The sequence below is a fragment of the Mycteria americana genome, chromosome 2, assembly GCF_035582795.1.
Source record: "Mycteria americana isolate JAX WOST 10 ecotype Jacksonville Zoo and Gardens chromosome 2, USCA_MyAme_1.0, whole genome shotgun sequence".
Classification (NCBI taxonomy): Eukaryota; Metazoa; Chordata; class Aves; order Ciconiiformes; family Ciconiidae; genus Mycteria; species Mycteria americana.
The window spans coordinates 120,381,787-120,406,539 of NC_134366.1; the positions used below are offsets into that span (position 1 = coordinate 120,381,787).

At 42.5% G+C, this 24,753-nt stretch overlaps 1 protein-coding gene across 11 annotated transcripts in view; it reads left to right on the forward strand.

The window, feature by feature from the left end:
* The window catches only part of EPB41L3 (erythrocyte membrane protein band 4.1 like 3), a 98,273-nt gene that overhangs the window by 8,359 nt on the left and 65,161 nt on the right, over positions 1–24,753 (forward strand). For all 11 annotated transcript variants that reach the window (XM_075494422.1, XM_075494419.1, XM_075494411.1 and 8 more), the window contains exon 2: positions 22,662–22,864. In XM_075494422.1, the coding sequence (XP_075350537.1) occupies positions 22,673–22,864 (192 nt within the window). In that variant the 5' untranslated portion in view covers positions 22,662–22,672. The remainder of the gene's footprint in view (positions 1–22,661; positions 22,865–24,753) is intronic.

Consider the following 24,753-nt stretch of genomic DNA (forward strand, 5'->3'; position numbering starts at 1 on the left):
ACTTCCCACTGCTGTGCTATAGGAACAGACATAAAATGTCTCTTGCCAGTATAGGGCAAATGGCGTGGGTTTGGGGTTACCCATGGAGTCAAGGCGGTTGTAGTTTCTGCGTTACACTGGCCAGAAGGATACCAGCAGCTTCTGTGACAGGAGTGTCTGTATTAAACTAAACTCTCTGCCTGGTTTTGGGCTTTGTCCCTCTTCAGCTCCAATTTTGTTTTTGCCTATCTGCTGTGCAGACATGATCATTGTGTTTTCCCCATCCCTTGTTGTTCTGAATCACCTCACCTCACCACAGGAGCAGTTTGGTTATTGCACTTTGTTTTGCTGTTTGCCTGTGTCCTGCATATTCCATCATCTGAAGCACTCCTTTCTAACTCATGCTGGTGTTTCTTCTATCTAAAAGCAAGGTGGCTGGTATGAAAGAAGATGCCCCCGTGACCTTCTGATCCTGTGATGTTGCTTTGAAGAATGCAGACAGTGTAGTTATGCTTCCTTCTTCTAACCCGTTTGTGGAAATCGATGCAAGTGTTTAATATCTCCATAGATTTGTAAGAAATCTTGCTGTACTTTTTTTTTTTTTTAAGTAAAAAAGTGCTGGCATGCAGTAGATGATGCAGCACAAGCCATCATGTTATAAAGATACAAATTGCACGAAGAAGATATCTGTCATTCTCTAGCTTCCAAGCAGTTATAAAGGGATAAAATAGATATATTTACTACATTACATAGTTTACTAAAAACGCTTCGCTACCTTAAGGCACGCCAGGGCTATCGTTGTTCCTAACCTGCAGAACTGCGAGTCTGCTTCCTTGATAGTGCCCTCTGCGCCTGGGATGTTGTTGTAAGAAGAAAAATCGCTGCAGGATGGGACTTGGCAAACAAATCAAGGTCTCGGCCAAGGAAATGCATTGTCTGTTCATTTTCTAAACAGAAGTAGTTCAGCTGAAGGAGGGTGTTTTGTATCTGGTTTCCACTGGCTGTATTTTGATTTTGTCAAGTAGATGTAATAAGCAATTATTTCTGCTTATATGCCATTGTTTAAAAAATACTAGTGGTTAAATATTTCTTAATTAAATGTTGGCTGCTGAGCCTGAAAGAAACTGTCCAGAAATTCAGAAGGGATAGCACAAACATTAACAAGAGTCTGAATAAGTGTTTACATGATGAATGGGATTATTTCCTACTTAAAAACATACTAGTTTGAGAATTGGGCTGAGCAGAAGTCACTCTTTGACTAGTGGCACATTTAAGCCCAACATCTTCAGATTCTCAAGCAAGGAATCCTGCTTTCTGGTTGCATTTGGCCTTTGTTTTAAAATGTTGTATACCCTACTCTAGTTTAACCTGGTATTCTGAAATTGCGGTGTATGGAAACCTCATTTTAAGTTACTCTGTGGAAATTTTTAGAACTTTGTTTCTTTCTGAACTCTGGTTGGACACATAAGGAATCAGTAATATTAGAGAGATACAAAATTAGTACCCGAGAGTAATATTTAACATCACTTGAGATGAGAGCTCTGCAAAATGCATGGTATCTTCCAGATTTGGGGTGCAAGGCATCATGACAAGTGTGCTCTGTTAGAAAAAGGCAACTCCTTGAAAACTTAGTGGGAGCTTGCAGTATTTATTCCCTTCCATAGGGAAATGAAGCAGTGACTGGTAATAGGTAAGGCTTTCATTCAGGCATGAGTGAAAAGCTCCTCGAGCTCCTTGGTCCTCCCTGCCAGAGCTGCCAGTACAGGACGAACCGCTCTTTCCAAGGCGCAGATAAAGCCCTCAACTTTGTTTCTCTGTCGCCTTCCTTGCGAACTGCAGCGTTTCTTATCGGTGGGGCTGCCCGAGGTCCTTCCCTGCTTCGGAAAACCGGAGCTAGGAGGTAGCAGTGGGAGCAAGGACAGGGGTCCGGGGCCGTCGCGGCTGCAGCGCCTGCAGGGAGAAGTGCTTCACCCCAGGGTGCTGCAAAACGCTGCGTCCCCGTCTCAAGGGTGTTCTGTCGTAGCTCCTGGGGCTGCTAACTGACTGACTGCTCCGCTTGATCCTTTGTTGTACGCCGTGAAGATTAATAATTTAATTTGTCAGGTGAAAATTTAAATTGCATCAGTCACACCTCTTGCAGAGTTACCCTGTGATTAAAAATGACAAACAGTTTTCAATGAAACACTGTTTTCGCATTCTCCGAACCTCTCGAAGCATATGTATTTGAAGCTTAAGCGTGTCACGTGCACTCTTCAAAATTCACCTTTTAAAATGATATGTTTAATGTAAGGAGGGAGGAAAGTTTTACCTATAGTTTAGATAGAACTGAAAGCGTATTAATTTCCACTTAAAATGTTGACCTTTCTTGCCTTGCTGCTCAGAACAAGCCATAGCTGTCCAAGCTTTGAATTTTTGCACCTGTCTGGTATGATTTCTTTGCTGAGCAGCGATGCTTTTAGACTTGACAAAACCTGAATGATTTGTCTTCTGGTAGCCTACCAAAATAGTCTTACAGTAGCTGATAAATCCTGCCCAGTTACTGAAATATTTTGCAACATGAAAACCTTAAGGTTAAATTGTTAGCCTCAAAAGCGGGATAAAACTGAAAATGAATGCATTCCTTTCCTGAGGGTGCCCCCACTTTGTTTAAATAGCAGATAACTTTCAGCAAGGCTGCAGCCTTCATCCCCGGTGAAACCAGCCTGCAGTTTCAGAAACGTGAAGGCTGGATCTAAGCACTCAATTTATCTCTGCCACGTGAGGCAAAAGGCAAAGCCAAAGCACGCTCCGACTCCTAAACACGTTAAGAGGAGACACGGGGGTGGCTGGCCCTGAATATCCCTGCGTCTCCATCAGCAAGCGACGTGATTGCTGCGGGCCGGTGGGCCGTCGGGATTGCCGGTGGACGCTCGCCAGTGGTGTTATGAATGGAGCCCACTTGCTGTTTGTAACGATAGCGCTTCGGCAGTCGAGCAAATGTTGCCCTACTCTGTAAGAAATAATATTTGGAGATGTTGGCTCCTTTTTTGCAGTGCACGGAGTTGCGGAGCTCTGGGATTGAGGATGCTGTGCGTGGTTATCCAGCCTTCAGGTTTGGGGTGGGCGAGCTTTGTGGACTCAGAGGCTCAGCAGGTGTCCCAGACGTTTGGGGATCACACAAGTAACATGAGTTTGTGGCTATCTGGTGAGGTTTTCTTGTCCCGGATCTGCAGGGCTTGCGGATCGTTGTTCTCCTGAAGCCCATGGCGTGTGTGCACCGGCTGTTACCCTGTCCCGACCTGCTCTGTTCGCTGTGCCCCAGTGTCGTGTTATGTCCTGTTGCCCAAAAATACAGTGTTTGCTTCAGACATCTTCTCCCTTCCCTTTTCAGCTCTGAAGCCATTAATTTTCTAATACAATATCAAGTCCTCTTGAACACTGTAACAACAGCATCAGACAAAAATGTTGCCAGCCTTCTCTACCCTTCATGTAATGATTTACGTGAATGTGAAAAACAGATTTTCAGGATTGAAGTGCTAACCCCAATTTACTGTTGCGATCTAAAGTAAGATGTTTGGTTTTTCATTACATTTATTCAGAACGTCTTTCCAAATCCTAATTCTTTCATTGCAGAGCTGCTGTTTAAACTTTGGGCTTTGTAAGTGATGGTGGTTATACAGTTCTTTCCAGTGTGTTTTCTGTGCAAAATGTGGAAGCACTTGCAGCTTTTATCCATCGGTATTCAAGCCTTTGCACTCCACCTATTGGCACTATAAAAATGCATTAGTTTAATTATTAAGATAATACTAGTTGGCCATTTAATTTCTCTGGTAAAAGATGGGACAATTCGTAAGTGAATGGAAAGTTTTTAGCCTAAAACATGTAAGTATAAGAGGCTTTGGTCCTAGCCCATGGTCTTGGAAATTGGAAAAAGAGCTTTTTAGGGACTACTTAGAAACAAATGATGGATATTGGTGCCATCTCTGAGTGCGGCAGCTGGAAAGTTTAATTATAGGCTGGAAAGTCAGTTAGGGATTAAGGAAAGTGTTAGCAGAAGGGGTGAATGTTAATGACAGCTGTTTGCTGTAGGCTTCGGGGAGGCAAAGTACACATAGAACATAAATAAAGTGTAGGGCCAAACATATGCTGGCTTTGAACGTTCAAAAACTCCAGGTCACTTGTTCCTTGACACGTGAACCTGGTTTGTATGAAATCATTTTAACGGCTCGCGCACACGGAGGGGTGCGTGTAGAGGGGGGAAAAATTCCTGCCTTTGTTTCAGAGCCCTCAGCACGGGCGAGCTTGTGTTCGCTGCTGGAAAATGGCACCTGGTCCAGGGATAAATATAAACCCCGAGAGAAGCACGCGCGCGCGTCCGCGTTAGGCGAGGGGCATTGGCCTGGGAGAAGGAGGATCGTAAAATGAAATGTTCGGGGCTGAGGACCTGACATCCACGTGCTTTGCACTGGCTTTACTCTGGGCCCAAACAGCACGCTGCCTCTGCCTGCCGAGACCTGCCAATTAAAATGAGTTAGAAAACCCATGCCACCGAGCGTAGGGTTTGTACGCACGCTGTAGCTCATGTTGCAAACCTGCGCCGGTAGTCTGAAGGAAAATTCCAGATCCTTTTGCCTTGAAAAGTGTTGGAAGGTTGGGAAATAGTTCTGCATCTGCTTATGGTATCTGTAGGTCCTGTTGTATATATCGGGCACTGGTGCTGAGATTAGCAATGGTGCAGATTGCTAGGACAGTTATAGCCAATACAATGCTAAGGCTGAATTAGTCTTCCTTTTCTGTCACTTTTCTCAGGACTGAGTTTAGGGGTTTTTTTCATTCAAGTACATTCAGTCTGGTCTGAAAATAGCACCTCTTTTTTTTTTTTTTTTCCTTGTATTGCACAGGTTTTTAACTATATAAATTTTTTTTGAATGAGGAGGAGTTGTGAGGGATGTGTGCCAGACTTAAGCTTGCTAGGTGCATACATGACTTAACGAATCTGCTTTTTAACACACCACAGTAACCAGAGGTCATTCTTTGAGAGGAGAAAGAATGATAGCAAGAGCCATCTTGGGGGGGGGGGGGGAAGGCCAAAACAACAACAACAAAAAACTGTAAACACCCAAAACCAACCAATAAAACAATCCCCAAAACAAAAAAAAATCCAGCATTTTTGTTTTGAAGTGTTTAAAACAGACATGCAATAGTGACTTGGTGGAGTTCCTATTCTTATGTCAAAGGGTAGCCTACCAAAGGAGAAGTTTGTATTTATCCCTGTTGGATGTGAGTTTTAAGATTGCCTTTTATTCAGCTGCAGTAATAGATGTGCTGTACCTTACAGACTGCTGTGGCAGCGTGGTATGCTGGCCTGAGCATTAAAGGAATAAACTAAGGGAATCATCTTCTCCATCAAATCAAACTAATTTGAACGTGTGGCATTACTTGTAATACGTTTCACAGATTTATAGCTGTACGTGATCTTCCTTGACAATTAAAAGCTTGTAGAGCACAAAAATGTGTCTAGTTTAATAAGCTACAAAACTGTCCCGTATGAGACTTCTGGGTGTTACAACACCGAGGTTGTTGCAAAAAGGTAGTAATTCAGCCTTTCTGCACATAATTCGATATGACCGGCCATAACGAATGTATGGCTGCAGTATATAGGGTAGTACAGCCGGCTGCTTGAAAAACAACCGTGTGATCTTCATACCAAAAATTGCTAGCTTTTGGGTACTTGCGGATTTTGGTTACAACTGGAGCTGGTTGGTGGTGAAGTGGCTGGTTATCCCGCTGATGGTATTCCTGCCCTCACTCGCGTGAGCGTGGGTGGAGGGGGCTCGGGCAGCACCCAGTGCTGGGTGGGTGCCGTGGCAGGGGCTGTGGCAGGGGCTGCTGGCTCCCGCTCTAGCCCAACTGCTTCCCGCTCGCTGGGGAAGGACAAAGGTACTTACACCTCTCTTTCTTGGAGGCTCACGGTCCTTGGGAAGCTCTCTGGCAATGGAAAGAAAGCTCTTCGCGTGGTATTTAAAATGCTGGACAAGAATTCACAGCAGGCATTTCCTCTCCTCTGAAGTGTGAGCGGGGGGGGAGAGAAAAAAGAAAAACCCTAATAAAATACGCCTCACTTCAGGGATGGTGAAACTGCATACTTGAACCTGTTTTACTTAAGGTTGTGTCAGCGTAGGTCAAGCAACATGCTGAACTGTGGATGAAATAATAAGAAATGAAAAGAACCTTCATCTTCCTGAAGGCAGCACGCTTTTACAAGATCGTAAAGGATTACAAATGGCATGAAACAGGGAAGAGCCTCAAGTACATGTGTTTTGGGAGCTGTGCCCTTCATTGTATGCTTGCATGTGAGCGTGTATGTGTGAGCAAGAGAAGAAATCCTTAACTTGCTCAGTCTGCAGGCTGCTGGGGTTTTTTGGGTTGTTTTGGTTTAGTTTTTTTCCCCAGTTGATTCTTTTCCCCCCCAGCTTGGAAAACCCATTAATTACAGCTGTAATCCTGAGGCTTAGATGCAGTTCTGGGCACAAAGGACCCTGCCATGTTTCTGGTCTTATTTAGTACTAATGGATTAGACAAAAAAAAAAAAAGTCTCAGAACCCCACCCTGAAATATTGCAAGCTGCTTTTCTTCTTAAGAACTCCTAAACATCCAAGTCCACACTTGCATCTATTTAAGCCAGCTTGAACTAGCTTCTCTGCAAGTTTTCAGTCCTCTGAATGCCAGCCATTGTCTAGCAAGCGGTTTGAATGAAATGGTATCCTGTATTGGCCTGTCAGCCCATTCCTTGCCATCGTGTCCCCATGGCATGTTTAGCGTCAATACCAGTAATAAGAAGAGTAGATGTTCTCCTTAGTGGTGTAATGTAGGTTGGGGTGTTTTTCCCTCTTAAGAAACCAATATCAAAACTGTTCTTAAAATACGGGTTAAAGGAATCAGCCTCAATCAGTCTTTTGATTTTTTTCCATTTTTCATTGGCAAGGCATAGCATGTAGTTCATTTCATGAGTGTATTAAGATGCCCAGATTAACCTGAAATTGCAGTCTTTCCTCACCATTTAACTTTTGGTTCAGTAAGGGTTGAGGCAAACATTTGCCAGAAAACCAAAAGGGACCTGACACTTCTGTTTCAAATAACTTTTCCCCAAAAGCACTGTTTGTGTTGAAACAGTTTGAGTTCTGGCTTGCAGCCATGGGTTCACCTAAGCATATTACAAGAAGTGACAGGTAGACAGAAGTGATACATATTTTAATGTGCTTGACTCGGCTAGAGACCATAAAATGGGGTAGACTAGACTTTCCTTTCCTAGCTGATGTGAGCTTGCTCCCAATTTATTAATAAGTTACGACACTGCCAGCACTGCCACTCGGGTCACCTTAATGTCCCTGAGGCTCTTAAAAGCAGATGAGAACGTCGAGTTCCTGCGTTTTTTGGAAGATGTTGTTGGCTCCTGTGAAACCGCTACAGAAAATGTGCTGAGGGGTCTGCCCAGCCAAATTGCTAATGCCCCTAACACCTGCCAAGGGCTGAGGTGACTGTTTCTGGAGTGGGTATTTCAGCAGTGGATGGAAGCTATAAGTGAAATCGGAAATGTTTCCAATTGGTAATCCCTAATATTTTAATAAATATGCCTATTGTATCATGGCGTGAGTGTACTTTGGATACAGGGAGCCACAGTTGTTCTAATATAAATCATGTGCATTCTGTCACTGAAACTACATCTCGTACGTTAATAAATACTTGTTTGAGTGATACTCAGCACAAGAGAAGGACCTTTTAAAATATAAAATGAAAAAAACCACAAATAATATCTACCTAGTAGATGGGGTTTTTCCTTACTTTTTATTGAATATAATGTAGTTAAGACAGGTTTCTTCCACTGGGGAGATCTTTAGGCAGGAGTTTGGAGAAAACAGTGTGGGATTATGAACAGATTGAAGGTTAAAATTAAGTTGATAAGTGTCATAATATGGTGAAAATATTGAACTCTTTACTACCAGGAAGCATAAAGAGGAGTATTGTTTTCAGACATAAAGCCATTCTTGCAACCTGTTCAGCACCAGTAAGCACAGTTGATCTTCAGCTGAAAGTAGGGTTTGGATGCTATTGCTTGGGAAAGAGGTGGACTGATGGGAAAGAAAACAGAGGAGAGAGAAAAGAGCCTGAAAGGGGACTAAAAATAGGACTTGCCAGAAGAGGCAGAGGAGAGAGTGGTCTGAGGGGCGAACGGCAGCTGTCTGCAAGCTGCAGAGCCATGTTACGCATCCACTGTCGTCAGGGTGAGGAGGAGCGTGCCTACATTTCAAGTAGGAAGAATTAGGTCAGACATTTGGGAAAATTTTCCTAAACAGTAAGGCTAGGGAATCGATGGAATAAAAGGCCTGTGGGGAACACGGAAGCTTCAGCATTGTGGGATTTTAGTAACAGGAGACATAAATGTATATACCAGGTAGAGTTTAGTCAAGGGAGGCTGGGAAGGGGACCATGAAGCACTGATGTCAGTATGCAAGACACTTTGAAATGATGAGCCCCCTAATTTCAGATCCGGCACGTATCTGACGTGCTTGTTTTGGTGGTGGTGCTTTTGGCACGCATGCATGGCTGTATCTCTCCAAAAATTTTGGTGGCTGCTGCTGTAGGGATAATTAATGCTGTTCTGGAGCTGGGGGAAGGACGAGTTGGTTTCTTGCTTCTCTGCAAACCTTTGAAAAAATGATTTCTTAAGGGTAAGGTTTCTGTGGCCCCAGCTGTGGTGAAACACATGCATATAGTGAAGGCGACAGAGTAGAGTGGGTTGGACCCCAGCTGCAGGGTACCGCTTCCCCAGGGCACTCATGACATCCAGGGAGGGGGTGGATTACTTCATTCATTTTTTAGTTCAGATGTAATGGCCATGTGAATACTGGCATGGAGATTTCTGTCCCCACAGAAAACAGACTGCAGAGTGAACAGAAGAGGGGAAGGAGAGGTGAAATGCAACTCTGTTTTTTATCTAGCATCAGCTGTAGCTACTAGAAGAAATTTTTAGTTGTTGAACCACAATTTATGATGAAGTAAGGAGTAATACTCTATATTTTCTGCCTATTTATTAGCTTGTGAGAAGGTTCAATTGTGCACTAAGATATATCAAAATTGTTTGATAAGTTAAACTTTGAAATTGTAAATGCCGCCTTGGGCAAATCTTTCCAGTAAGGAGCGAGGCAGTTACCTTCCCCCCCGCCCCCCGCCCCACGCTACCACGTAATGTAGAATACAAATAAGTTGAATTCTACACGCTGTGATCTGAAGGGTACTGAAAGAAAATGGATTGGCATAAAATAATCAGTAGACACAACGCACAGCAGTCCTTTGTCACATGCCCGGGGAGTCTTGCATTGGGCCCTGCACAACGTCAGGAGGAAGGATGGAAAAAGCCACCGTTTATGGACCTGTTTCACTGATACGGGCACTTGCCTTGTTAGCACGAGACAAGTTTGAAACTAAGCACACCGAACAGGGTCTGGCATCAAAGGCTTTTGCTTTATTTCTGAATTGTAGGATTTTCCCTTAAATTAAGGTGGATCATTTGGATTATTTAATAGCTACCAAATTAGTGGTTTGTAGCCTTGAAAACACACCGTCAAACATTTAGCAGAGCTATGTATAAAGAAAAGTACGTGGGGAAGGAAATAATTCAGGTTGTGAAGTCATGCATTCCTGAGTTAGGAAATAGCAGCATCTAACTTAATTACCTTCACTTCTGCTTTCAAATTATGAACTTGATACAGAATAGATTTTGGGGGTTTTTTGTGTTTGTTTTGTTTTGGTTTTTTTTTTTTAAATGCTCAATTCCTGTTGAGTAACCTACAATGATTTACGTGACTTTCTTTCTTTTTTGAATCCCCAGTGATTTAAAAGCTGCAAAGAGCTTTTCTTCCTGTTTCTGTAGCAAGTGTTTGTCCATTCCCTCTTACTCTCATTTTTGTGATTAAGCTGCATCACTGCCACTTTCTACTTTCTTATTCTTCCCCTTCTTCCTTACTCCCCCATTTTTTTCTGACCGCTATATTGCAGGGGCACTTCAAGCCACCTGGCTGTCCCCATTGCCTCAACTCCTTCTGTCCTCTCTGAGCTGCTGTCACTTCTATGTGTCTTAAGTCCAAGATAGTTGTACATGTCGAGGAGGAGTTGCCAGACTGGGTGACATCCATCTTCAGAGACAGCCTTATCCAGTATAATACTGGGTCAGGAGTATATAATGTAATTAATATATAGCTGTATGTATAGCATTTCAGGGTTTAATAGGTGAAAAGGGTTTGACCCTCTTTAAAGATAGCTATTTTCTTTGTCAGGCTGTATTGGATGCTGGTCTTCAAATCCTCATAGTTTAGTGTAGCTGCACAGATGGTGCAAGGTTTGGGCTTTATTGGGATGTTACGTGAAGATACAGAAAGCTTGCTCTTAATTCCTTGTAGAGCTCATCACGCAAAGGACCCTCAGGACTTAACTAGTATGCATTGGGACAACATGTGCACGAGCTTCCCGTGCTTTGAAAACACGTAATTAAACGGCCTTAAAACACGTAACCAAAGTGTAACTGAAGCTGGGAGAGAATCCCGCTTACTCGGTGATTTTAAGTGAGATCGCTCTACTCGCAGATGCCTGGATCTGCCGTAAATATTCTTGTCGTCCATGCGTTTCCACTCTGACCGATTCATTCCTAGAAGTCCCTGCTCCCACACCATCTGCAGGTCTTGGTTTGCATCCAACACGTTATTTAGCAGCTGGTGGCTTTGAGGCGTCAGGGCCGACTGCTAGTATGTGCACTTGAGTTTTGGGGGGGACATGTTGATCTGCATTTTCGGAGCTGGCGGTTTCTCCCGGTTGATGGTCTGGCGTGCTGTCCGCTGCGTAGGGCTGGGAGGATGCTTTTGGAGTGACAGTGTAACCTGGAGCAGGGGTGCCAAGGGCTAGCTGCTGGTGCCAAATGAACAGTATTTTTGTAATCTGTAGCAGGTAATTAAAGCACTAGGGAGCACGGGGATCCCAGAAGAGTTTAAGTATAAAAAGCTGGCTGTCTGATGCCACAGGTTTGGTTGTTTAGACTCACAAGATTTTAATTTGTTTGGGGAGCCAGTGGTTTCCTGATGTGGTGCTCCAAACTGGAAAGTCTATTACTTGATATTGCAGGGTGTGTTTTATGTTCAAAACTGACGTGAATGCCCAGGAGATTAAAATCTAAATACAAAGTGAATAATCCATTTCAGAAAAACAAAAGCTATTACGACTAAACACGCTGTGGTGCCTCATCATGTAGCCTTACTGCATCAGCCCGTTTAATTCCTTAAAAAGTTAAAAAACAGGATGTAAAATTAGTATGATATTTGGGGGGGGAAAAAAAGAGGAAGATGAAGTAGGAGCACTTTCAGCCCCAGGCCTCAGCACGATCGCTCTCCTTGCACAGAGCCGCCTTTATTTAACTAGGACCCAGTACGGATTCAGGGGTGGTTCCTCGGGTTTTTTTGCTGCCTGTGACTTGTTCCTTCCTTTTGTGTCTGCCTGAGTTTGAAGTTTTCCCAATTATTTTAAACCAGCATTCAAGAAAACCTGCAGCTCCCCAGTGATGGAGAGCACCGGTCGGGGATGCCATGGGGGAAGCCAAGCACCCTGTCTTGCATGACCCATGTCGGACGGCTGCCTCCAAGAATAAATGATTGATGACTCCCTTAAAAATTTTTTTAAAAGGCTCAGTTCTGGGCAGCTTTATGGAAAACACTGTGGCCTGCTGAAGCTCAGCATGCTTCAGGGCAGCAGTACATGTGGGCCCGGGCTGGGGCTGGGGCTGGGAGCAGAGCTCTGGGCTGCCGTGCTAATGTGTGTCTGGCTGGGACGGAGCAGCAGCGAAGGATGGAAATGGCAGCGGCTGGCTGGAAGAGGCATTAGCCAGCTGACTGCGAAACCTCTGTCTTCTCTGCCCCAAATGCTTCCTTTTTTCCATCTCTGAATGACAGTGGATTGGAGAAAAGGCTACAAAAATGTAACAAAGAATCCCCCCAAAACCATAAAAATGGGGGGGAAGTATCCATTCACTGCAAAAGCAAAAAAAATTGTAATACTCCATTGCTTTTGCAATAGGCTGGGGAGAGTTTAATTAATCAGCAAGCAGTCCTTTGTGACTTTGTCAAGCACCACTCAGTAAAATAAAGAAAAAAAAAAAAAACAAAAAAAAAAAAACAAACCAAAAAACCCCTGGTTTCTTTGCTGAATTCTAGTTAGTAAGATGCCAGGAAATCACAAAAGTCATGTTGATATTTTAAATTATAGTTCATTATTTTTTTTTTTTTACTTTGTAGGCTTTTACATCACCTGAGCTGGAAAGATAAATGTCTGGTGGGAGGGAGCAGGAAGCCCTTGGAGGAGATGGGCTTGATGGTCTGATCCGTACCTTGCCTATCTGATTCCCTTGTTTCTGTGGGGTTAGGCAGGTCCCCAGCTTGGGAGCACTGGAGCACAGTCTATTTAGGTAGGGTATGAAACAGAAAATATTGTTCACAGGTGTTACAGTATTTTGGCCTGAGGGTAGTGTGATAATGTAGCACACCTGCCATGTGTCAGCAACTCATGCAACTTTTTTTTTTGTAATTTTTTTTAATTGATTCTATCTTCTGCTCAATATCAGAGAATATGAACTCTAACGATCTGATGCCTGAAGCATACTCAGTCTCTCTAGCATTAAATACAACTTTTAAATAGTGAATGATACACAAGGGGCTCCACGTGAATGTTTGAATCCAGAGCAATTCAGAAAGGTCAAAACCTCATGTAATGTAGCCCAAGTAATCAAAGTCACTTGTCTGCAGAAAATCAGGGTGTGCCACTGAGGGCTCTTTCCTCCCTTTTTAGTTGCTGAATGAAATAGTTATCAATCAGTTGTAATCACAGCACAGCACTACAGGCAGTTTTGCTGTGTTTTCTTTTGCCTGGATTTATTTTTTTTTTTTTTTTAACTGAAATGAGGAAAGGGTGAAGTTGAGGGTGTTTCTATGGAGTTCTCTCATGACCAGCATCTGTGGCATGCTGCTGTAGTCTCCATTACTGGTTCCTTCATTTCCTTCTCCTCCTCCTCACATCTGCCTGCCCCCTGTAATTCCCTTTTGTTTCTTGGCATACTTATTTATTGAGTTATTTGTGTGTTATTTCTGCACCCCCTTACCTTCCTGCAATCACTGTATTTGTGCGCATTAAAGGTTTTCAGTGAGCGGACGCTTTGCTGAAGTCTGTTATAAGCAGCAGTTTCTTGTGTTTCTCAGGAGTCCTCCTTTTACCTTTTTGGTTTTGGGTTTTTTGTGTGTGTGTGTGGTTTTGGGGGTTTTTGTTTTGTGTATGTGTGTTGTGCTTTTTTTTTTTTTTTTTTAAATGAATGAAATAGCCGTCAGGCTTGGGTTTAATCGCTGTGCACTTCTATAGTTACACCCAGCACTCCCAGGCATGTGTGCATTTGCCAGCTCGTGTGTGCGGTTTCTTCTAGACGGGATCTGCCTGCAGGAACCGCGGCGTGAGCGGTGGGCAGTGGCTGCGATCCTGCTTTTGGAGATGAATCCTGGCACCGCGGGATGAGGGGGGCAGAGCCAGCCCCCACTCTGGGTGCAGGAAAGGTGCAGCGGCAACTGCACCCTGTGCCTGGAGCCCTGTACAGAGAGTTTGGTGGGAGAACGCAGTTCCCTTCTTCCTCCGGTAAATCCATGTCTGCCCGTGGGGAAAACTGCTTGGATCAGCAAGGCGGGAAAAAACCAGCCCAAACGGGTTAGGGTGGCCTGATTTTTCTTGTCCTGTTCAGAAATTAGGGTAGCCTTGGGGTGCTCTAGGGGATACAACCTCCAAAAGGTGATCTGGTGCCTTCAGGGAACCTGGTCAGTCATACTCTTCATAAACCTTGTGTGCAGGAGGGGCAACAGAAATTGCAGTGATTCGTGGTTTTATTGCTGTGGGAAGCCACCCATCAAGAGAGCAGAACAGACCCAGGTAATTTCACTGAATCATAGAAATGAAAGGTAAACAGGAAATAAAAATGTTATCCTATGCATCCAGATGCTCTGAAGCAGAAGCAAATATATGCATTTTGTGAATTCAGAGTTGCCAACCGAAGTGGAAGGGGTAGCAAAATCAACAAAATTTTAATTGCTTATGCTTTATAAAGTTGCAAACAGGAATTTTGCTGCTGTTGTTTGTCTGTATGTCTCCAGTGATGACTCCACACAGCTATAGATAACCTCTTCTTGACTGTCGTTCTAGTTGATATACCATCTACTCTAAATCCCACTTGAAGCCAATCAAGTTCTTGCTCCACTGTTAGCAAATGCTTGATTACTTTCTGTCTGCAAGAAGCTTGTATGTATCGCAAGGCTCTTACCAGCTCCCCTCTCTCTATTCCCTTTCCCAGGGTAAACAAATTCAGCTCCTTAAACCTTTTTCTACTGGTCACGTTGTCTAAACCCATTATCGTTCTTCCTACTCTCTTCTTGACACTCTTTAATGCATATTTTTCAAAAAAGATGAATCCCAAACTGAAATACAGTATGCTGTACACTTCTCCCTGGTGCTGCAGAAGGCAGAAAAGCTCCAGCATCGTGTCCCAGACTGAAATTCATCTTGCTTAACGCATTACTTCAGACCCTCATGCTGCTTCATTCCTGCTGCCTAACCCATAGCTTCCCCATCACTTTGCACTTCTGAGGTCCCCACTCCTGTTGCTGTCACCCTTACGAGAATGTAGTCAGATTCAGCCTATATATGGTTTTCTGTCAGACTGCTTTTCTCTCCTTTGAGCCTGGTGAGGATGCCAGCAGCGTGCCCCAGCCTCCCTGGTGCGATGCTGAGCACGGTTCGGGCACTCTCCCTTCCTTCACTGATGCTCAAAGGGCTGTGATTCCTCAAATCGATAAGTTCTCACAGGCTGTCATCGTGCTGCTGATAACTATTCGTAGTCTAGGGTTTGGGTTTTTTAATCGCTTGTGCACCTTTTTTTTTTCCTTTTTCTTTTTTTTTTTTTTTTTTTTTTTAAATCATTTAAACTATTTCTGTGGTTCACTCATGAAAAAGTCATGCGGGGCTGTTTTAAAAGCCTTTCTAAAGATAGGCTCTGTCGTCTGTACCACTTTCTTTTTATCAGCTGGGACAGATGCCCTGTCAGAGAGAGTGAGAGAGACATTACACTAGTTTGACACGACTTTTTGAAACATTCATGTTGACTGTGGGTTGTGTTTTTTTTTTTCTCTGATCTCATTATTTGTACAGGATTAGAAATCCTTTAGCAGTGTGCTCCAGTAACTTCTCTGGTATTAAAAGTACACTGTAATTTCCGTCCCCACTTTCCTTTGTAAGATCGGGTGCTGTGTTGGGTCTTTTCATTTCTTTTAGACCTTACCTGGCCTCTCTGGCATCTGCGAGGCGGTGGTTAATGATTTAGAGATGGTTGCTGGTAGTTCCCCAAGCACTGTAGGGACGTTTCCAGTGGTTCCTGCTGACTTGAAACCACCTGGCTTACTCAGGTGTTTGGGCTGTTCTTCCCTTACTCCATCCAGCCTGCGCTTGCACATCCTGCACGGCAGGTGGAAGATGCCCTGAGTCTCTGGTCCCAGCTAGCTGCTGTGAAGTGAGGTACGGGATAATTCAGCCTTTCCTGTGTTCAGTAACAGGCCTGGTTTGCCTTCTAATGTATTTAGAGACTCTCTTCTTGTTGTTTGTTGTCTCTCTTGCTGATTGTAAGTCACTTTGCATGTTAGTCTTCGTTTCTCCTTTTATGTTGATGTTGGTCTTTTATGCTCATCCCTGAGTCACGTGTCCTTGGTTCTGCTTTGGTGTACAATCCCTTTTTGATATATTACCTCCCGCCCCCCTTGTCATTTAAAAGCTCCTGATGCTTCCCGTCCCCACCCTTGCAAGGTGGAGGATAATCTCTCCAGAAACACTCAGCTGCGTTTTCATTCCGTGGTTGCCAGAGAGGTGCACGCATGCCCGGGGCGGGGGAGGTTTGGGTCCTTCTGGGTAATTCAAGTCTGCCATTGCCTTTTTGCCCCCTCTGCATGTCCAAAGAAGAGCAAAGAAGCTGGTGAAGGGTCTAGAGCAGAAGTCTTCTGAGGAGCGGCTGAGGGAACTGGGGTGGTTTAGCCTGGAGAAAAGGAGGCTGAGGGGAGACCTTATTGCTCTCTACAACTACCTGAAAGGAGGTTGTAGTGAGGTGGGGGTCGGTCTCTTCTCCCAGGTAACAAGTGATAGGACGAGAGGAAATGGCCTCAAGTTGCGCCAGGGGAGGTTTAGACTGGATATTAGGAAATCTTACTTCACTGAAAGGGTTATCAAGCATTGGAACAGGCTGCCCAGGGAAGTGGTTGAGTCACCATCCCTGGAGGTATTTAAAAGCCGTTTGGATGAGGTGTTTAGGGACATGGTGTAGTGGTGGTCTTGGTAGTGTTAGGTTTACGGTTGGACTCGATGATCTTAAAGGTCTTTTCCAACCTATACGATTCTGTGATTCTGTGAAGGGTGTGTCTGTTGGTTTTAAGGTGTCTCCTCCATCTCCTCCAGATTACACGACTTCTTCCTCAGATGTTGCTTCTGTTTTTCCTTCTTTCATCTTCATGAAGAAACTTTAAAAAAACCCCTGTATCATATACCTTCCTTGAAGGCCAAACAAATATTTTAACTCATGCTATGTGTCACAACACCTCCAACCAGCCTCTTCTAATTTTGCTTATTAACACCTTCCTGTCTTCCCTGAAGTCTCTCTCTTGCGCCTGTGCTTGGGTCCATGGGTTGTGCCACCAAATCTGTCAAGTCGTTTAACCCGCAGCGTGCTGTGCTGGCACAATTGCAGCTCATCCTGATGCTTAGCACCTCTCTCCATTGGTTTTCCTCTTGTCTCTCTTGTTGTTACTTTTTTGACTTTCTTTTTGTGCCTTTTTCCATGTGCTGGCTCTAATGTCTGTCTTTGTTGTACGTGTATGTTTAAGGTGCAGTGCTAAACTCTCAGTATAGCCAGTGTGTTTGTGAGTTAAGGTATAAGGGTTGCACTTACTGGGCTGGAGCCTCACAGCCGTGTTAGACGGGGTGCCCACTGATGCCTGAAGGAGGGATGCTGCTTCCCCCTCCCCGTGCTGGGGAGGTTCAGCCCTCCCAGCTGAGCCGCCTGCCCCCCCAAATTACACTGGTGCTGGCAGGAGAGAGGTAACAGGAGTGTGCAGTTGGGGGGGGGGGGGGCATCCAGTTGCCCTTTTTGTGGTCATTCCCCACCCACATCTGTTCAGGCTGTGGCTCTGCAGTCGCTTTGGTTTATCGGCACCCGCTGGACAAACCGTGATGCTGGGGAGATGCCTCCTCTGTAAGGCCTCCGGTTGCTGCCGGCGCCGGAGGATGGCGATGCGTAAAGAAAGAGTCGGTCTTAACTCCTGGCGAAACGCAGCAGAGGTCCTGCCTCTCACCTCTCCCAGGAACCCCACGCCAGGCTTTTGTGGCTTAGGTGCCTCCTGCACGTGAGAGCAAAACTCACCCAAATTAAAGAGGATCAACAAAAAATGGTCGTTTACCTAATAAGGAACCCAACTGGAATGAAGCGAGCTGAGACTTCAAGCAGTCTGATGAAAACAGTTTATATTTCAAGCTTAGAAGTCGGCGTTCTGGCGTGTATTCTTTTCTTGAAACATATATTGACATTTCTGTTACTGCTTATAGCAGCAATATTGTTCTCCATATGGTCTTCTCATCAGCATCTCATCGTTATTGGATAAATATGTCTCTTGTTATGCAGAACATTATTTTTGAAGTATGGAATCATTATTTTGTTACATAACTTTCAAATTTGGACCTTTGCAATGATTTATAACAGTCTTCAGAAATTATTGTAATTAAAGAAGAACTTTCCACAAAGAGAATTAATTAGATCAAAGAAGCATTTAAATGTAAATCATTAATCTGTGCATTACAGGAAATAGTTAGTGGCTATGTATAGTTCATTTAATTATACTTGGTTCAATTTTGTTTTGTCATTACATCACAATTTATTCGGAATTAATTTGCAATTTCTTCTGTAATGTGATTTCCGTTTGCTTAATATAGCAGATATTTTCACTAACATGTATTTATATATAAATAAAGGTTTATTAATGACTGCTGGGTTAATTAAACTGTGGACTTTGTTGTCAATTAGCTGTGAATTTTGCTCAGTAGATGCAACCCAGAAGGTCTGTGCTCTGAGAATGGGAGGCAAGGAGTCAAATAACTTGTTGAATGTATGAATATATACAGTAGATTGTGACTTGTCACTTGCTGGAGGGGACCAGGTGACATAGCCTGGGCTTTGCCTGCTCAGAGAATTATAAATAGAGGACAACATGATTTTCATTCCCGTATGGAGAAAAGGAAATTATGTGCTTTAAGTCCCTAGCAAGTAATTGGCAATGGAAATGGTAATCTCCCGAGCTGCAATATGTTGGTAGCTGTAGGTAACAAGGGCTAGGTGCGTTGGAAGGTTTTAGGCTGTAGGCTTTGCGCAAGTGGTTTGCAGGTTTTGCAATCCCTATGTAATGTCTTCACTTTGTATAGTGTAAGGGTATGAAAAGATTTCTTTTCTGTGATTTGATCTAATAAAAATTATTTTTAAATGCCATGTAGTTTTTTGAAGTTGTGCTTTAATACCTTGATAGTATATTAATGTTTATCTTCCCTTAATTATTCTTCTGCAGCACTCTCAAACACTTATATTTTAAACCTTTACACTGCTGAAAGTACATACATTTTTAACTTAAATTTTAAGTAGTAGATTAAAATAAGCTAGTTCTTGGCTTTTTTTTTTTTCCTTTAATCAAAAGACTTGATTTTCATTGTGATTGAATTCCGTAGCCAAATTGACTTTAGCCTTAGACTATCCAGTATTAGCAGCATCTGTGTTAAGTTTGGACTCAGCTAATCTTTTAGAATCTTTGAATATTGGGTTGTAAGCCAAAACTTAGCTGTCCAAGAGCACATCTGGCTTGCATAGTATTACCTCATTTGTATAAGGTAGTGCTCTTAGTTTCTTTTCATTAGTTTGTTTTCTGTTTGCTGGAAAGGGGAATTTGATACGAGGGTTGTGCTGGGAACAGAAAAAGTTTAAGGAACTGCAGTGATTTCTTTCTTCCTGTACTGAAATTCGCATTAGGAGTCATGATTTTGGTACGTAGCCAGGTATAGTAAATAAACTAATAAAATAAGAATAAGAAATTCTCCGCCAGTTATATGTGTTTGACAAATGTGTAGACACTGCTAGCTATTCTGTCAGGTTTGCTGCATACAAACAAAAGTAGAGTAATATTTATGTCATTAATTTTTTTAAGGTTACTGTTACTTCTTCCAGTAAGTGAAACTGCTGCTTCCTAGGAGGATTGTTGTGCCATTTATAAAAAATGAAATGCTGTCAAAGTTCTTTTGGGTAAGCAGCTGTTTGCTGAGGAACCATTGGTTTGCACTGAGAGAGGAATGTTGTTTTCTGTCTTGTAATTTAGGTGTTTTCAACCTGCACTAGATGGAATGAGCTAAATCTTAACAATACAATCATCGGAGGAGTTTGTAAGAAATTGGATTCAAAATGTGTTTGCTTTGCTTCTATTTATGTCTGTGAGATAACAGTGTGAAATCAATAGTATTTTGTTCTCGCTATTTGTTATTAAACATATTAGTATGCGTAGGGAAATAAAGACGACATTTGGAAATGGGTAACCTTGGGTTAATTAAATCCATCTGCTGTCTGACTAATGACAGGAATATTGTATCCAGGGAATCACTTATGCTAAAAGATTTGATAACACACAAAAAGTTTTCTAACAAAGCACTCTTAGAGCAAGCGAGGACTCATGTAACTGGAGAGAAAACCAGTCCCAGAGAGTAACTCACAGTATTGTAAGGCTCTGCTTCATGCGGGAGTGGCCCAGAAAAAGTTAAGAACCACATTTGTTGTTCCTTGAGATGCAAAATTATAACTGGCAAGAAAAGTAAAACTTGTTTTCATCTCCTGCTACATGAAGTTGTGTTTTATGGGGCTAATTTAAATGGCTGTGTTTCCATGCTCACAAACAGCCAGGATACAAATGTTTATTAAGAAAGAAGCTGTATATGGTGCAAAAATGAGCTTCCAGAGACGCAGCGATGGCAGCTGAAGGAAGACAGACTTTTGATTTGTATTGACTGGCAATCTGATCCTATATAGATTAACGCCTCAAGATACTTGGGGTGACTGCTTCCAAACAGCAAGTATGATAGTTGCTTTCTATTTACACTGCTCTAACTCATATCAAGAGGGGGAAAAAAAAGACTTTGTACTACAACTTCCATGCATTACGCTTTGTATGGGTCATCTATGCTGTCCGGTGGTGTTTGATCAATAATTTTTGTAGCTGTAAGTTAGTTTTTTGTTACTTTCTAATTCATAGTTTCTGGAAAAGAAAATAAAATATGGAGTCTGATTTGTATTGAATAATTATCTAATTAATTTGCTTTTCATATCTTCATACATTTGTACAAAAAATGGTTTGAGAGTGCAGGGAAAAACTTGTGAAGTTTGTCAAGACCTGGGTGCTTTTAAAGCAAGGCAACCGTAATAGCATCAGATGAAGAATAGTTTATTCCATGTTGATCTGACAGATGGGCAAAACAAAACTCTGGGAGATTAACATTGTTCTGCAATTTAATTTTTAAAGCGTACAAAGAAGAGTGGCTTAATAGAATTGAAAATGGAGGATGGGTTGGTTTGATCTACATCAGAGGAACTTGTTTAGGTTTCCTTCATAGCGAGTCGGACAAAGTTGCACTAGTATGTGATTTATCTCGGCTTAAAGCAGGCATCTAAAATAGGTCAGATGAATCGCTCCCTGAAACGTCTGGGTTTCTCCTCTGCATTTGAAGTGACCATCTCAGATGTGGACATCTGAAGTTTGATTAGATGAATGCCTTTCTGACTGTCACATTTGAAAAGACATGAGTTAATTATTGCTTTCTGTAGATGCTAAAGACAATTTGTTAAACAATACATTTTAAAAGGTATTTTTGATATAACTGTGCCGCTTTGAGTGTAGAAATTTATGATGTATTCCTAAACAAGTGTATCACACATTAGTACTTTGAAAATGTGGCCTGAAGCATAAATCTGCCATAGATGCTTTCTAGTTCTGCTTCTCTCTCGTGCTGTTTTGGCATGCAGGAGGTAGGAACGTGCACCCCCGACCTCCCACGCAGTGCTAAAACTGAGCACAGGCTGAATGCTGGGCACTTGCTTGCTGTACAGAGACATGTATTCACTGGAGGACTTAACCTTGAAAGTGCAGAACACATAAAGGAGTTTGAAGATGGTAATTGGCCTCATCTAAAACATTTTCTGTCAAGCAATGTAGCTTGTTAAACAGTTAAGTTTGAAAAAAAAAAAAAAGAAAAAGGCCTGTACTTTTTTGTGATCTTTAATAAACCTGTTTCTACTAGTAAACATTGTAGTGTATGTTAAGAGTTGATAGTGACTTCCTAGCAGATGAATTAGCAGATGTATATTCTGTGGAACTGCTTATAATTATATAGTAGCTATGGTTACCAGGTTAAAGAAATCATGGCCTGATGATGAACAGAAATAGATTGCAGCAGACTGGTTTGTTTTTGAGTTGCTTAAAAGCAAAATGCTCAAGGATAAGACATGAGGACTATGGGCGTACGAGTAACAAACGTAAGAGCAGACTCTTATTTGCTGAACGGGCACAGAGTCTGCTTTTTCAAATTCTTGTTTTGATACAAAATCACAGTATTTTTTAAAGTTGGGTTTTGCTTCTATATAGTTTGAGAATTGGGTGCCAACCACATATTTGTAATGAAACTATTTAATTGAAATAGTTAGATTTTGAACAAATATTGCTAATATTTTCATATTGATTTGGTACTGGCCAAAGTTAAGTTCGAACAGCCTTTTCACATTCAAGGAAAGTCATATTTACTTTATTTTAAATCTAACACTTAGAATGACTTAATGGTAGTATTTATCTTTTCTTTTGGATGCTCCAGCACTTAGAAAGAGATGACAGAAGCCTGGGTGAATTCAAGCAGGAAGGACAGAACTGTGCTTAAGGACAGTTGTACATTTGAACTGATGGTGGGCCCACTTCGGATGTTTTTAGTGTATATGTTGCCTGGAAGCATCAAAAGTACTTGAGGCCATTTCCAAAAGGGAGTGCAGGTGTTGAGGAGTTCAAGCCCCATTACCTTAAATGTAAAGAACAAAAGATTTAATGTTTTCAAAAATTTCCACATGGTTTAGAAACCCAAACTGCAGTGAATCGTGTTGGATTTAGGGCCCTCCATCACATGAGCTTTTCTCACTGTATTACTCTCCTTTTACAAATTATGAGCTATGTAGAACTGTATGTCTGTATGTAACTTCAACGTAATTCCTATAATGTCTGTATATTGTAATTTAGAGTAAGATTTTATGGCAACGTGCTCTTCCTCAGAGTACAGATGCATTTAGACCTGGTCTTTTGCACTACTGAAGCTTTCCTAGGGATCCTCGTTGGGCCAGTAATAGCCATTTTAGTTTTAAAGGGCGGGTACATTAAGACTAAAACTTTGCACCTGATGTTTCTCCATTTTGTAAGCCTAGCCTACAAATTCACGGCTACAAGATTGTACTCAGTAGGTCTGCTCACCTTGTTTTACAGAATAACCAACCATGACTACAGAATCAGGATCGGACTCCGAGTCCAAGGATAAAGAGCAGGATCAGCAGGAGAGCCCTGCGCAGCAAGGGGCGGCGGAGACCCAGCCGCAGGACCAGCAGCAGCAGCTGAGCGAAGAGCATCAAAACGCGCTCGAGCAGTTCTCGGCTGTGGCAGCCCACAGCACGCCCGTGAAGAAGGAGCAGGTAAGGGAGCCCATGCATGCACGCTCACTGCGTGCAACTAGCTACGTGCCCACTTATTGCTCCTGGGAAATAATGACCCTGGTGTGTTAGGAGCAGAAATATATGTTCAGATGCACATGGAAGGCTGTTTGGTGTGATGCTGTAGATCTTGACTGGTTGGTCTCTTGCATTTAAAAAATAATAGTTCTCATGCAGCATGTTTTGAAATTCCTGTCAGGTCTTTTCTACCTTCAGTGCTTAAATATAAGGGCAGTCTTATTACCTAAGCAGGAAACATCTTCGATCTTGCATTTGCATTAGATAGCAAACAGTGCCAATTTTTAAGATGCTGAAAATGTTTTCAGAGTTCATTTCTTCTTTAACACCTGATGAAAACGGATTTCATGCTTGCTTGTCTGATGTGTGCGCCGTGAAGAATCTGTGGTCCCTTAAGCTTCTCATAGTTCTGAAATGACTGTATTATAATTACTTTAACTTTTTGCGTAACAGGTTTCAGAAGAGCTATCGCTTGCTTTTCCATTTGGTTCATTGTTGCACTTATTAAATTTGTGGAAGCTGCTTTCTTTTTCCCGTTAATAATTTCCAGTCAATAGATTAACAGGCATTGTTCTTCATGGGTAAGTGACACACAATTAATGAGGTACCTGCAAATCACATCCCTTAGCTCCGTAAGGTTATGACCCACATCTGATCACGTTCACCTTTGAAGAGTGGAATAAGTCAGTCTAACTCCTCTTCTCTTCTACCCTTTAAAAAAATCAGATGGTTTGAAGTGAGGTCCTGTTATTTTACCTAGTTGGGAGACAGTGCTGGTAAAGCAAGCAGATGTAAGGCACTACTTAAAATCAGCGTGAGTGCTCCCGTAGAAGCTGTTTGGGGCTGGCTGTGGTCTTGGGTTTTAAGCTTTTGTCCACAGAGCTACAACCCAAACTTGCTGTTGGTGGGGAAAAAATGGGGGTGTAAGCAATTTCAAATACAAACAAAGTATTTTTATGTCTTCCTGGTTCATGGGTGCATTACCTAAATGCTTGGGACAACAGATGTTTCTGGGACCAAATTAAAAGAGGTGTCTTGTGTCTGACTTCTAATATCTCAAGAGGTAGACATAGCAGGGCACGATTTCTGATGTTTATTGCTACTGAAGATCAACCATTAGAAGAACTGCTTATTTTTTTGATTGCTAACCATTTTTACCGTGGATAAACCCTGATCAGCCTCACTCCACACCCACCAAATACTTCTCTGCTCTTGCTCCCACATCCACCGATTACGTGTTAGGACAATTTTGGTCTCTGAAATAGATCAGAAATTGCATGTAGTTAGTTTGGGGAAAAGAGGCAGGGCTGCTTCTCCAAAAGAGAAAGGTGCTGCACAAACTGGTCATTAATTTAAAATATAATTCTATCAGGCCTAGGCATAAGTATTATTAATTTTATTCTTCCAGACATCTTCAGTAATCTTTCTGCCCCAAGTTTCTTTTCATCTTAAACAAAACAAACCCAGAAACCACCACCACAACAACAACAAAACCCCTTAGGCACCAAACCTGTCTATCTGTGTTTACGTAGGTGTGAGTCTGGAGACCTGAGATGCACTCGTGTGCTGCGTGATCCCTTCCTTTCCCAAAGATCACCTGTGGGCAGGTGTCTGCAGAAGCCTTGATAGAAGAACTAGGTTAGCGAAGGGATATGTGAGGCCTTCCCATTGAGATTACCAGTTTGAATCCGAAAGTCCCTGTTGTAAGCTGACTACCAAATCCAGCTGCAGTGATCTGCCCAGTGTGTGTTGTAGTGGCTTAAGTGTCTGTATCACAGGAAAGAACCACTTAAACACGGCACTAAGAGACAGAGCTATTGGCAATGGTGTCATTAAAAAAGCCCAAAATTGAA